The sequence below is a fragment of the Orbicella faveolata genome, unplaced genomic scaffold, assembly GCF_042242905.1.
Source record: "Orbicella faveolata isolate gen_17 unplaced genomic scaffold, um_ofav_v1 contig_47, whole genome shotgun sequence".
Lineage (NCBI taxonomy): Eukaryota > Metazoa > Cnidaria > Anthozoa > Scleractinia > Merulinidae > Orbicella > Orbicella faveolata.
The window spans coordinates 13,771,742-13,786,728 of NW_028301577.1; the positions used below are offsets into that span (position 1 = coordinate 13,771,742).

Sequence of the window (14,987 nt, forward strand, 5' to 3'; positions counted from 1 at the left end):
CATAATTATTTTAATATATAGACAATCAGCGACTTTAAACTACAGAGTTTCATCATCTATATTTGATTTTAAGGAGGCTTAATTTACATGAACTACAGTTTTGAGGGGGTAAAATGACCCACTTTTTTCACTCTTTTGAAAAATCTTCCAACATGTTTTAATTCTAATAACTGTTTGCATAAGTCTTTTACCATCATACATGTATTTAATACAATGTACTTGAACAAGGTGAAAATAGCCAAAATGATCAACCAAGTGCTTATGGCCAGACTGGGCTCTAGTAGTTTTCAAGACATTTTCCTTAAAATTTACCCGTATTAAGTGGCAGTCTCTCTAAAAGCGGTCCACTGCATTTATGGTCGGAAAAAAGTTTTCCCTCAAACTTTTTTCAGTGAACTATCTTGGGTCATAAGTAAATGCAAAGACGTAAGTTTTTGCAAATACAACAAAATATATTTTTTTAGAGCTCAAAACAATCATAACCGGAAAACGCCTAAATTTGAGCGTTCTAAGGACGGAAAATTGCCTAAATTGACGAGCTAGCTGCTCAAAGACCACCAAACGTAACAAAAAATTGTTACTATCCCTACATTGAGTGATCCTTCAAGGGTAAGAAATGCACGTTACTTTTGATATATTTTGTTTTGGGGAATCCTGAAAATTTATCTTTTACCGCCCGTTATATCACTTTCTGAAAACCTGCGAAAGTAGCTTGTCTTCGCTGGCGCTTATTTCCCAAGTCCAGACCCGGCCGCTCAAAACTCTAACTGAATTCTGCTAAACAAGGGTTAGGAAGCATATAAATATAAAAATACCTTGCGCTTTTTATCTTCCTTTCCCACAGTGACTTCGAACTTTCTGTGCTTTGTGCGAATTTCACACTTCATTATGCAAATTAGTTGTCACGCTAATTCAGATTGTTTTCATTCAAAATGCTCTCATGTTGTTTTAATTAATCATGCCACGTTTAAGATACAGGGATCCGACAAAAACTAAAACTCAGAAACGGCTTAAATAGGTAGCATTGCTGAATTATTAGCAGTGATCCCCAGACGCTATGTGGAAAAGTCAGGAAAACGTGGCCGGAATATTTGCTAATTTAGTGACAGTCCATTACTTCTACTAGTCCTGTTTATAGACCAGTCAGTTTGCAAAACTTTTCTAGTGTTTTGATTCTTTCTTTCCATTTTCCAGTGATGTTTGTAAAGTGAAACGCACTATTTCACTTCACTTCACTTAGCTTCTTTGTGCCTCGTGGCACATAAGGCCTCCACAGAATGCCTCCAATTTTCTCTGTTGGCTGCAGCAGCTCTTGCCTCATCCCATGTACGCATCCTGCGCTGTTCCTCTCTCTCTCAACTGTTCTTCGCCAGGTGGTCTTAGGCCTTCCTCTCTTCCTTTTTCCTTCAGGTGTCCATGATAGGGCTATGTTGGTATGGCTGTTTCTGTTTTGTCGTAAGACATGCCCTATCATCTTCCATCTTCTCCTCTTAACCTCTTCACTAAGGAACTTCGTCTCTGCCTTCTCAAGGAGCTCTCTAGTGGTAACGTGATCTTGCCATTTTATTTTGAGAATCCTCCTGAGGCATTTGTTGTGAAACACATCTATTCGTTGGTCATCTCCCATGTTCATCTTCCATGTCTCACATCCATACAGTAGCACCGGTACAACTAAGGTTTTAAACAGTCTAAGCTTGGTCCTCTTCATGATGTTCCTTGAGTTCCATATTCTTTTGAGTCTGGCAAATGTCCCTCTCGCCTTGGACAGCTTGTTTTTCAGATCTTTCATTCCTCCTCCCTCCGTACAAATGGTAGCCCCCAGATAATTAAACTCCTCAATTTCGCCGATATCTTGCCCATCTACTGCAACCTTCTCCTGACTCTTCCCGTTGATCCTCATCACCTTTGTCTTTCCTTTGTTGATTTTCAGCCCGACCCGTCTTGCTTCCTCATTCATTTTAGTAGTCTTGTTCTGTATATGCTGTTTAGTAGAAGACAAAAGCGCCACATCATCTGCAAAATCTAAATCATCGAGTTTAGATGTAAAGTTCCACCTGATTCCGTTTTCTCCTTTTCCTACAGTCCTTCTCATAATCCAATCCATAGCTATCAAGAATAGAAATCCAGACATATTGCATCCTTGCTTGACGCCTGTTTTGATGCTGAACCACTCACATGCTTCTGCCTGATCTTCTACAGCACAATTGAAGTCTTCATAGAACACTTTTACCATCCTTACTATCTTGTTCGGGATTCCATATTTCCGCATAATTAACCATAGACTTTCACGGTGGATGGAATCAAATGCTTTTTCAAAGTCTATGAAGTTAATATATAAGCTTGCCTGCCACTCGTTTGCTTGTTCAATGATGTTCCTTAATATGAAAATCTGTTCTGTTGTTCCCCTGCCTTTTCTATACCCTGCTTGCTCGTTCCTCAGTCTGATATCAACTCCATTCTGTGTTCGATCAATCACAATCCGTCCAAGTATTTTGCCGACTACTGAAAGTAGAGTAATTCCCCTCCAGTTCTTACATTCTTTGAGGTTTCCCTTTTTTGGCAATTTGATGATCAACCCTCTTTTCCATTTGTCCAGGATCTTTTCATGTTTCCATACTTTCTCCAGTAGCTGATGCACTTTCGTTGCCGAGAATTCCTTGTGCGTCTTTAACAATTCAGCCGTGATGGAGTCGACGCCTGGAGATTTCCCATTCTTTAAACGCTCAATTGCTACTTTTATCTCGCCAATTGTTGGTTCAGTGATCACGATTTCTTCAATCAATTCGCCTAGCTCGAACTCACATTCATCTTCCATTGTTATAGGATCTGTTGGTTCTTCTCTGTTCAGTACTTCTCTAAAATGCTCTGTCCATCTTGCCTGCATTTCTTTCTTTCCACTCACGAGATTACCGCTCTTATCAAGGATGGCTGTGCTGCTCTTAGGTCTTTCATTGCATAGCGCTTTCGTCAATCCGTATAATTTTCTCATTTTTTGTTTTCTTGCAGCATCCTCTGCCTCACTTGCGATGCCATCCATCCACTTCCTTTTATCACTCCTTATGCTCTTCATAACTTCTTTACTCTTTTCCTTGTATTCTGTTCTTAGTCGTTTCTTGATCCTCTCTGAACGAGTACTTGGAATCTTCTTGTCTATCTCTTTTCTTTGGTCAATAAGTGCCCATGATTCTTCTGTTATCCATGGCTTTCTTTTCTTCCTAGGACGGCCTAATACTTCATCTGCTGTTTTCGTGTATGCTTCTTCCATTATATGAAACTCCTTTTCTATCTCGTCCTCCTCCTCTCCATCCGGTGACTCCTCTTCCAATGCCTGATATCTATTCTGCAAAGTGATCATAAAGGTTTCCAAAACGTTCTTTTCTTTCAACTTGTTGGTGTCATACCTTGCCCTTATACTTCCCTGTTCTTTGGGTTGTTGTTTTCTTAGTCTTAGCTTCACTTTCATGCATACAAGATGGTGATCGCTTCCAATGTCTGCTGATCTATAGACTCTGGTGTCAATTACTGAGTTACGAAACTTCTTGTTTATCAGCACATGGTCTATTTGATTTCTCGTTTTTCCATCCGGCGATACCCAGGTGGCTTTGTGAATATCTCTATGTGGAAACCACGTTCCTGTTATTATCAGTTCATTCATATCACAAAATTCGCAAAGTCTTTCTCCATTGTCGTTCATTCTCCCAATGCCTTGTCTACCCATGATTCTCTCATAACCTCGGTTGTCTTCACCGACCTTTGCGTTCATATCACCTGTGATTACCAGCATATCATGTTCTTTTTTGTTATTCAACACATCCTGTAGTCTCTCATAGAATTCGTCCTTTACAGACTCTTCTGCATCCTCTATTGGTGCATATACATGTACAATCGTCATCTTAACATGCTTGGAATAGAACCTGGCTGTAATTATCCTTTCGCTTATTGGTGTCCAATCTATGAGTGATCTTGCTGCGAATCTGGTCATCAGTATTCCTACTCCGCCTCTGTGGTTGTCATCTTCTCTGCCAGAGTATATGATAGTGTCTCCCTCCTCCAGTACTGCTTTTCCTTGTCCTGTCTAATGTGTCTCACTAATTCCCATGATTTCAATACCTCTCTTCTTCATCTCTCTTGATGCCTGTGCTATGTTTCCACTCTGGTATAGCGTTCTCACGTTCCAGTTTCCTATCTTCATGACGTTCTTTGGGTGGACTGGTGATCTCATCTGCCCAAGGGCCTCTGTTTGGCTTTCATCCCCATGCGTCATCGATCCTCTCATGGTGTGAGGAGTGACCACGACGTCCCCCAGATCATTTGAAATTATTCTGCTTCTGGTTTCGGTAATAATATGTTTTTTACAGGAGCGGGTTATCAGCCCGCATCCCAACCCCCAACCTGGAGGACCAGGGAGCCTCTTCGTCTGACCCCTACCCTTTGACCTGTTCGGCATGGGTGACCCTACCAGGTGCACATGGCACCCGCCGACATAGCTCTAGGGGTCACTGGGGCACGCAAACCACTCCACCACGATCAGGTGATGACTCCATGGAGTGGGAAACGCACTATTTAGCCAATGTTAAAACTTGAAAATTGATATCAAATCTTTACAGAACGCTGTAATTGAAATCGACAACATCGTGACCTTCATAATCTCAGCTGCGTTGCACAAGCCACAAAGATTTTACCTCCTTATCTGCTCCAAACATTGCAAAGTCAACCAATGTGAACAGGTTCGTACAGTGTGTATTCGCTTTAGCAATACTCATTATCTTACACTGAAACTTTCCTTGCTCTTTGGTTATAATGGGATTGCGATGCATTTGGAAAGCACTTCAAAATGAGCATCGACTTGGTGACAACTAAGTAAGTACTTCTTTATTTAATGACGTTTTCGTAACCAAATTACTCAGATGACTCTCATATGTTTCACTATACTCCAGAAGAGCGAGAATCAGGATGATCAAAAAGTCAACACAAGGATGAGAATGGGTTGTGTTGTGGTGAGTGTGTCCTGACCTAACAGCTATGTGAACTCAGATGCCTCTCAGGGGCAGCTAATTTGACCTTTTCTCTATGGAGCAGTGCCCCTATTACCTCTGAAACTGCTTTCAACACATTACAGCCAGATAAAACACCAAATAACCCTTAAGTGTCTTAGCTGTCCTAAAATCCATTTCAATCTCTTTCTTGAGAAATGACGCTAAAAACATGTCGTTTTGATGATATACATGTAACACAACATATATAGATTACCTCATGGAAAGTGTGACGTACTGATTTTTATTCACGAGTTGCAAAACTTTGGAAAACGAACGAGTGAGCACAGCTCACTCATTCGTTTTCCAAAGTTTTTCAACGAGTGAATAAAAATCTGTACAAAGCACTTTCTATGTTGTAATTTGTTTATTGTTTATTTGTTTAATGCAAGCAATGGAGTTCCACAAGTCTTGCCGTGCCTCACGACTCTGGCGTGGCAGCGATTCAAATGTTGTGCTTCTGCTGCGCTAAACAAAATCCATAAATTATATTAATGTCTTTTGGTGAGGCTGCGTTCCCACGGGGAGTTAGGAGGAGAATTGTTACAAGGCATCAGTATATCCTGAATTTGGTTCGACTCTGTCATGACGCCTGAATCAAAGTTGTTTTCCTGCCGTGCTACCGTCGAACCTAATTGAAATTTAGTTCGGCACGGCAGAAGCACGACGTCTGAACTGGGCCTAAGTGCATGCAAATATTGAATTACACATATTTCTGTTTTAAATCGTCAATAGAAGAAAAGCTAGATGCAAAAACATGCAAAAGTTTCCCGATTATATAGACCAAGTTTTACAGGCAACCTAATTTGCATAATACTTTGGAGCCGCCACATCATTTCCCAATGATTTCATCACGCCACGGTACAAGAGAACAAATAAGTCACCACTTTCAGCTACTTAAGCGGTTAGTAATTTTTATTTTTGTGTGATCGTTTTTATTTTAGACTTAAGGTGAAATGTAACAATACTAAAGCGTTTTGAATGTGAACTTGCGTGACAACCTAATTTGCATAATGATCTGTGAGATTCGCACAAAGCACAAAAAGTTCGAAGTCGCTGTGGGAAAGGAAGATAAAAAGTGCAAGGTATTTTTATATTTATATGCTTCCTGACTCTTGTTTAGCAGAATTCAGTTGGAGTTTTGAGAGGCCGGGTCTGGACTTGGGAAATAAACGTCAGTGAAGACAAGCTACTTTCGCCGGTTTTCAGAAAGTGATAAAACGGGTGGTAATAGATAAATTTTCAGGATCCCCCAAAACAAAATATATCAAAAGTAACGTGCATTTCTTACCCTTGAAGGATCACTCAATGTAGGGATAGTAACAATTTTTTGTTACGTTTGGTGGTCTTTGAGCAGCTAGCTCATCAATTTAGGAAATTTTCCATTCTTGGAACGCTCAAATTTAGGCGTTTTCCGGCTATGATTGTTTTGAGCTCTAAAAAAATATATTTTGTCGTATTTGCAAAAACTTAAGTCTTTGCATTTACTTATGACCCAAGATAGTTCACTGAGAAAAGTTTGAGGGAAAACTTTTTTCCGACCATAAATGCAGTGGACCGCTTTTAGAGAGACTGCCACTTAATTACCATTAACCAATCATGGGAAATAGAAGAATCCCACGGCTAAAAATATAATAGCATCAACGATTTGTGAAAAATACTTCTGTGGAAAAGTTTTTTCAAGAAAATTTGACAGGGGATCATAAAAGAGTACAATTTACAGTGATTTTGTTTTTCAAGGTATTATATAATAAGCGAATGCAAGTCTTTTTAGTTCCTTGTAGGGGTTTGTTTGTAGATATTGACTGTAGTGCAGATTTGGTACTCTTTATGAAAGGAGTCTCTCTCCCTCAACATCTCCACCCATTTGGTGAGTTCAGAATACAATCTGTGAGCATTTTCCCTTGATATATTTAGGAGTGATGACTTCATTTTTAGAAAGAAAAGATAGTAAAAGAACTGAATAAAGAGCAATGATATATATATATTGCTGCTGAAAGAAATACAAAACATCCCATTCAAAGAAAGTTGTTGAGCCTGGACATACCGTGTAATGTCTAAAATATAAACTATGCCATTGCCAGGACCCAAAGACCCAACATGTTACAAAGTGAAGCAAACATTCCTGATCTGTCAGTATTTAATACTGAAAGAATCCAGACTTTTCGGATGAAGAAATTATGCGAACAATCTTATCGACCTGGTTCAGAGAGCTTTTAACCAGCAGAGCATTTTAGAATCGATCCTGTCTGTAACTGAAACAAATATTTATAATAAAACAAGCATTACATTAATTTCAGGCTAGTATGAAAGTTTACATGAAATAAACATCAATTTGCAAATGTGCATTTTATTTGTTCGATAGCTGCTCTCAAGGCATGTAACAATCATATTTCCAATCAAAACTTTCAGAAACTGCTCAAAATCCTGAAAGATTCTTCGAGAACAATATTTTAGCACATTCAGTGATAGCTGTGCCTGGTTATAAGCGAAAAAAATAGAAAACCTTGTCTACTTGCCAAGTCGCATCACTTCAAAGAGTGTGGGAAAACGAGTTTGCAATGTCCTATGTGCAGTCAGCGGTTAGAGATCGTAGTCATTCATAATGTTCAGTAACGTTATGCTTCTGCTAGTAAATTTGCCATTTTTCACTCCAATTGCGATATTAAATTAAACAGAACCAATTTTAAACAGTACTTAAGAGTAGTTATTTCATTATAACTCGCATTTTAAAGGCGAAAATCGATCAAAAGAACCTGGGCAAATCTCGAGGTATTTTGGGCCCTGCTTCATGAGATTTCTCCGAAAGCTTCCGAAAAGTCACGGACTGTCTTACCCACCTGTTGACATTACAGTTACTGGCTTCTAGCCAGTACCCACAAAAATAGAACTAAATGACTTAGTATATATATGCTGAAATAGAACAATAGAGCATGGTCAGTGCAAAGAATTTTTGCTTATCTTGCTACTTGGGCAAACAAGTTAGCCAGTACATGGTATACATTTTATTCTAAAGAAGCTTCCAATCAGGTTTTACAGATCATTACCCTAAATATCAAATATAATGGACTGGAACCACAGGTAAAGAACAATATCAAGTTTGCAGACCTGATCTGAAAACTGATTAAGGTTAAGTTATGAACATGTACGATGTGTAACAGTCATTACAGTCACATAAAATAAACACAGGCACCCAACATAGAAATTCAGTAATTATTACACAGAACTTGCCTCTTGATTTCTCTGATATCAATGTTGTATTTGCTTAACACTGCTGGCCAGAATTGTTCTCTCCATCTTACAAAGTCCTCTTCCAAACTACAGAAATTTTTAATATAAATTTAAAATTCAGAGACTCAAAGTAGAGATAGCAGAGACACTTTGTAAGCTCCCTGAAGGGGCTACCCTGAAATTTTTTAACTTTAAAATCTTTACTTTTAAATAAAGGTGTCTATCTATCTAAAGGATTGTGCAGAATGAGCTGATCAGTGAACAGTATGTTTTTACTTAATAAGGATCATTTTGCCTGAGTCAGAAGAGTTATCAGCTTAATCATTGTGTGTTTTTTTTTTTTTTTCATTTTTGATGCAGCAAAATGTTGAAAAAGTAAATGTGATACTTCAGTTTTGCCTGAGTGCTACTTTGCCTTAGGTAGCTTAACCCACAAAATTGTTGCTTTTACGACTGTATAATTCTCTATTTTCAAATCGCCAATAATTCACTCTGTTTGCCCCCCAAATTTTGCATAAACCATTGTTGTGAAATGCTTTTGGAAATATGCAAATCTCCCAAGAGCATTTCATAACAATAGTTTATGCAAATTTTTTTTTTTGGGGGGGGGGGGGGGGGGGCGGGGAGGCAAACAGAGTGAATTATAGGCAATTGCAGGGCTGTGCTCTAGAAGTGCCCAGGTGCCACAGGTGACTAACTTTTGCCTTTGGGCGACTGGGAAAACTTACTTCTTTCATATACTGTAAGCTCTAGGGCTGGGCACCCAGGATTTCACACTAAGGAACCTTTATGTTCCTCATAATTTTTTCTTAGACCACAGCCTAGAATTGGAAAATAGGGACTAGTTTTCTTATCTTTAAAGGATAAATAAATCCAAACTTGTTGTGGACTTATTGCTACTCACTTTCCATCATCATCCCCCTCTCCTTTTTCAAATACTCGTTTTGCGCCCATCTCTTCAAGTCGTTTGTCCACGAATCTGCCCATTGCATTGTAGTGTTCATATGTCTTGTTTCCTAGACCAAAGACCTATTGCAGTAGTAAATAAGAAAACAACAACAAAATTATCTAATTCAATGTGATGTAATGTGATGATCAAAGGCTCTTAATTGATTATTAATATTTGAGCAATGAAACCACCTTTAGTGGCATGAAACAAGAGTTTTGGACCCTTATAACTTATACTTAGATACAATGACATGAAGCCACTAATCAGTTGCAAATGAACTGCAAGGAAAACAAACCAGTGGTGCATGTGATGAATAGTCAAAAATCACACCTATTTTTGTTCTCCTTCCTTTTCAATTTCACCTTTTGTAGCTGTGTACATGTAAGCAGTCTCAGACTGGTAATTCTAATTCTTAATAAAGGAAGGCTCAAAAAGGCACATGTTCATGTAAAATTGCCATGATTCAAAACTATAACCTGGACTGTAAGACGACAGTTTTGGACACTGAATGTTTGAATATTGAATGACCTGTGACAATTTAAAAAAATTCTTGTAAATCAACAAAAACTCAAATTGTTTTTTTGACTTTCAAAATTGTTTTATTGCGATACAAAACACAATACTAACAAATTACATAACATCTAGGTGTTACCAACAATAATAATATTATTATTAATAATAATAATAATGCTTACCGTATAATTAACACAGTCCAGGTCATCTCTATCATTCTGTAACCATTCATAGAACTCCTGTGCATTATCAGTGGGGTCACCTTCACCATATGTAGCAACTACAAAGATAGCCATTGCATTCTCAACTTCCCCCATGCGTGTAAGCTCTTCCTGTTCAGACAAACAAACAAAAGGAACCACCTCAACACCTACTAAAAGCCAGAAAAAACAGATAGATGATTGTGAAAATTACAAATTTAAAACTTGATAAAATGAGATAGGTCCTATTGCCCATTTTTGTGTGACATCATGTTGAAGAGAATATCAGGGAGAGTGTGTCAGCTTTTTATCACTGCTTAGCAGACTGATGCCTCAGAATGCAGGAACCACCACTGGATAGCAATTTGAGTGTTATATTGTTCTACTTTGAAGTGCTGCTTAGGATAGCCATGAATGTTAAAAACAAGTTTAGAAAAAGCTATACAGCTATTAAAAACTTCTCATACATGTCTATGTCCTAGCTCCTTAACTTATTATAAACAACTTCATTTACCATGTCACACTCCTCTGGGTCTAGCACAAGAGCTTTCAAACCATAACGTTGAGCATCCTTTGCCAGGCGACCAGCAAACTCTTCAGCTGTCCCAGTTTGAGAGCCATAGAATATTGCTATGGACTTTCCCTGCAAAAGAAACAGGTCGAAAACTTCATTTTAACAGAAGAAAATTACCAACAGTCTGGAAGAGATACTACAGTAACTTAAAAAAGACTATACAGAAAATGTTTCACGTCACCATCATCATTGATGGAACAGCAGGAACAAGTGGTGTCTTATATTAAAGAGGCAAATTCACTGGCAGCAAAACAAGCTCACCAAGAACTTTTGGCTATACCAAGCATAGTTTTGTCCTACTCAACGGCAACAACAACTACAACTTTATTACCTTTTTATAACATATATTTACTAAAGAGCTAAAGAGCCAAATCACCTAGCTGAGTGTCATAAATGAGCTAGTCATAAACTCTGCAAGCATTTTCATGTAAAAGTTTGCTGTGATGAACGTTATCAATGGGAATCTTCTTTCTAGCCTACAATGGGCATCAAAAGTAGTTGAGACACTTTTTGAAAATGACCCTTTTTGATATTTAATTAACCTCTTAGTAGGTATCCTTTTTTTTCCCTTTCCATTTGAAACTCCCAAAACCATTTCAAGCTACTGAAACAGGGGCACAATCATGATTATAAGAGCAGGCTGCGCAGATGTCACTTTGATGTTGTTATCAGTTCTATGTGGTTGGTTTTTCAGTCCTTGAACAATGGAAGCCAAAACATTCTCCATATCAGAGGAAGGGGAGAAAGTGTTTGTAATGCAATGCATGCAAACACAATGGTTATATGAGTTAAAGTTACTAGGGAATCTACCTAGCCTTCTGCACAGATTGCATTCCCTCAATAACCTAACTTACAGATTTTTTCATTTTCCCAATGAAACTTGTGTCCTCTTGGGAAACTTTGGATGTTGGCCTATTGAAACAAAAATAAGCAAGCATTAATGTTTAAGTTTGCATTCAAAGCCATGTTACTACTTCTGGTTATCTGGTAAAAAGGTGACAATACGAGGGATTGAGAAGAACAATCGAGGTGGACGGAGAAAATTTTTGAGCTCTGTGACCACTACAATGCACTTCTCACACTCATTAAAAATTCATCAAGTTAAAACAGAGAAAATCACAACCATGAAGGATGTTTGGATACCCAGTCTTAATAAGCATAGATTTTGATGATTTTACTCCTTAGTTTTTGTTTTGATTGAGAAGATATATCTCACACTTGAGTGTTCCACTTCTGACGTAACCACCTTTGACCAAAATTGGTATCATCTATACTCAAGTAAAGATCTTTCCACTGATACCCAGATCAGAGTGACTGGGTCAGTAGAGCCCGCAATATGCCCGAAAATGCTCGGAAATTTGAGTTAAAAACTCGGAGCAAAATTTCCCTAAACTACACTTGGCTACTCCATGGCAAGAATTGCCTGTCTCAATAGTGCTTTCTCGGGAATTCATGAACTGGAAGCAAGCCCAGTAGAAGGTCAATCACTGCAGCAAAAAGATAAGAAAGGAGAAAAGGAAAGGCGAAAAAGAAAACCTAAAAGCCTTGGAAAGACTCTTGCAATCTTGATTTTTACCCATGCCCAAGCAAAAATGTCATAAAACGTGATGCTAGTGGAAAGAAAGACATGCTGTCATGTTGGAAATACCTTTTTGGGTAGATTGCAACTATTAAATTTTGCTCATATCCAGGCTGAAAATGTCCACAATAGGCATTTTCAGCAAAACTTCCAGGTGTCAATGGGTTAAAACCCTTTTAAAATGGACACAGCTTGCAACAAAAGTGCACAAGACTTCAACACAATTCTGCCTTGAGACAATCTTATTGAAGTTTATTTCTCCATAACAAGTGTCAATCCCTTTTTGTGTAACATTATGCAAGCCGGCCATGGCATGAACCCTCGAATAATTAAATGATATACCGATTTTAAGCCCCTGCAATAAAATGCGTGCTGTATGACATTTAGTGACAACAGAATGCAGATTTTTATCTCATGTAATATTGTATTCCCATTTCCATTATCAAGGGCTAAGCGTAAACAGGCTAACTTTAGCGTTATTCAGGCTAGCATGAGTGAATATTACTCAGGTTAACCGGAGCTCTATTTACAGAGCTGTAGAGCTAAACGTAGTCCGCAGTCTGTCGTACAGCTATACAATGCATCATACTTCAAGCTTTGATTGAGCGTTACTGCATCTAAAATATGATAGCTAATGGTTATCAACTTGACTTTATAACCCTCGAGTGAAAATTAAGCATATGTACTTGTCAGAGTTTACTTACGCCAAAACCAGTTTTTGTGTAAGAGCCGCAGTCTCGGTCTTCTTTTTTCGCCCACAAAACCAGTAGAGTAAAACACCGATGAAAGAAGCAAGCAATACGATGTCAATTGTTCCTACCAAGGATTTTTCTGCTACTAAAGTCGTCGACATGATTAAAACCGGAAAATATAAGTTTTGTACGTTACATCACCACTGTAAACAGCAAGGCAAAGAGTCGAGTCAGGCGAAAAAAGAACCGAGAAGCGACACCACGAACCAAGCGCTATATAGATCAGCGGTAACTAAAACGAGTACCCACATCATATATGATCAGGAGTATATGATAATTGTGCGTTCGAGCACCGCAGAATCGTTTCCATCGGTCCGATACACTTCTCACAAGTCCGCGTAAGAACCGACCACTCAAATTATCATGGAAAATGTATTGCTTTCATTTTTGAGTTTTTTTTTTGTAAAAAAATACCTCTTAGTCGACGCGTCGGGGTATGTTATGGACGGGTCAATGGATGAGTGAGTGAGTGAGTGGGTGCTTTATACCTATTAACAAAAAAAATCCGGAAATTTCGGTTGAAAGTTGCAAATGGAACAGTAATTTTCCGGAAAATCCGTTCGGAAATTGTAGACTTCCTTCAGAGGAAGTCCTCTTTTTCCGTTCGGAACGGAACGGCGGAAATCTCCTTACCATTTGGTAAATGTTCCAGTTTCTAGTCTCTCATCAGCCGTAAACAATTACGAGAAATCGAATTGCAAATGGTAAGCGCCATCTCGTTCGGTTGGTTTGCTGATTTTGGAAAAACCCTTACCATCCTACAACGGTCATCCCAAGCGGTTTATTCTGACAAATGGTAAGCACCCAGTGAGTGAGAAAGTGAGTGCGAGATGTATATATGTCACACCAATCAGATTGGATCTACTATAAACAGCCAATCAAATGTCTTGTTGTAAATGTAAATGATATGTGAGAAGATTTGATCACGATACAGTTCAGAACGGCCATATTTATTCTTCCATAGCCTGCAGAGCAGGCGAGATTTTTTCGAGCGAGCGCTCACATCGTAAAAAGTTTAGCCGCCATCTTGAATTTTTCATGCAGTGGAAGACTGGGGAGAGAAAGAAAGTTTTACCAAGGGGGTGAATGATGGGCAAGAGGAAGGATAGGGGAAGGGTGGAGCGAAGAAAATCTTCTCATTTTTCCCCTCCCCCATCCCCCACCGTCTAACATGGCGGTCTAACATGGCGGTCTAAAAAGGCGGTCGCAAGGTTGTAACGCTAACTCGCCCCAATAAGACGCCTAAAACAGGAGGAAGTATCCATATATTGGGCTTACTTCGACATTTTCTATGGGTTAGGCTGAAGATTTTGTGGGGGGGGGGGGGGGATTGATAATCATTTGCAACTGGATAATCAGTCAAAGAAACATAGTGTTTGGCATATAACCACGCGATGAAGGGTGAGCTTTTCCCATTAGATAAGTTTTTAAATTGAGTCTTAGCCGCTCTACTACTAGGTTTAAGATGTGAATGAAGAACAAGTTGATGTGGTTTCTATGATAGGATCAATTGTATTTTAGGGAGGGCGGAATGCACTACTGGGAATGTGAAGAGGTTGTGACCAGGTTTAAATCGTTTGCATGTTGTATAGAAACCTAAATAATGCTGCAGAGTTTGTAATGAGTGTTCCGGGCGTGACGTTAATTTCAGCATCCACTGATAAGTTTCAATGTGAAATGCGAAGAGATTACGATTAATTTCGTCAATAGAACGAAAAGATATTATTCTGTGACGATTAGTTTCTGTTTAGCTGGGGCTGTGCCATCAGTCGAGTGGAGCTTTCGATAGCAAAAGATAGATGAACCAATCTATCGAAAGCTCCACACGACTCTCTGCTCAACTTCACTTTGTCGAACAACTATTTTGTCTTCAGTCCCGTTGTGGCCAATCTCTGTATGGAAGAGATCGAGGAATCTGCAATCAATGCGTCACCTGTTACATCTAAAATTTGGAGACGGTATGTTGACGACAGCTTCTGCATTATTGAAAAGAATGGAGTTACAGCCTTCCATGACACACTCAATTCAATAGACACTAACATTTCCTTCACCATCGAACATGAATGTAATGGAAAAATTTCTTTTCTTGACATATTGGTTTCTCGCAACAATGGAGCAATTTCTGTGGATGTCTACAGAAAACCAACGCATACGGA

The 14,987-nt window shown here is 38.8% G+C and overlaps 1 protein-coding gene across 1 annotated transcript in view; it reads right to left on the reverse strand.

Moving 5' to 3' along the window:
• LOC110054291 (NADPH--cytochrome P450 reductase-like) overlaps nucleotides 1–13,041 on the reverse strand; it is a 43,436-nt gene extending 30,395 nt beyond the window's left edge. Inside the window, exons 1-6 of the mRNA XM_020760670.2 lie at nucleotides 12,784–13,041; nucleotides 11,355–11,412; nucleotides 10,441–10,569; nucleotides 9,909–10,058; nucleotides 9,169–9,293; nucleotides 8,265–8,351 (exon numbers count right to left, since the gene is read on the reverse strand). Of these exons, the coding sequence (XP_020616329.2) occupies nucleotides 8,265–8,351; nucleotides 9,169–9,293; nucleotides 9,909–10,058; nucleotides 10,441–10,569; nucleotides 11,355–11,412; nucleotides 12,784–12,932 (698 nt within the window). The 5' untranslated portion in view covers nucleotides 12,933–13,041. The remainder of the gene's footprint in view (nucleotides 1–8,264; nucleotides 8,352–9,168; nucleotides 9,294–9,908; nucleotides 10,059–10,440; nucleotides 10,570–11,354; nucleotides 11,413–12,783) is intronic.
• Nucleotides 13,042–14,987: the final 1,946 nt, after the last annotated feature.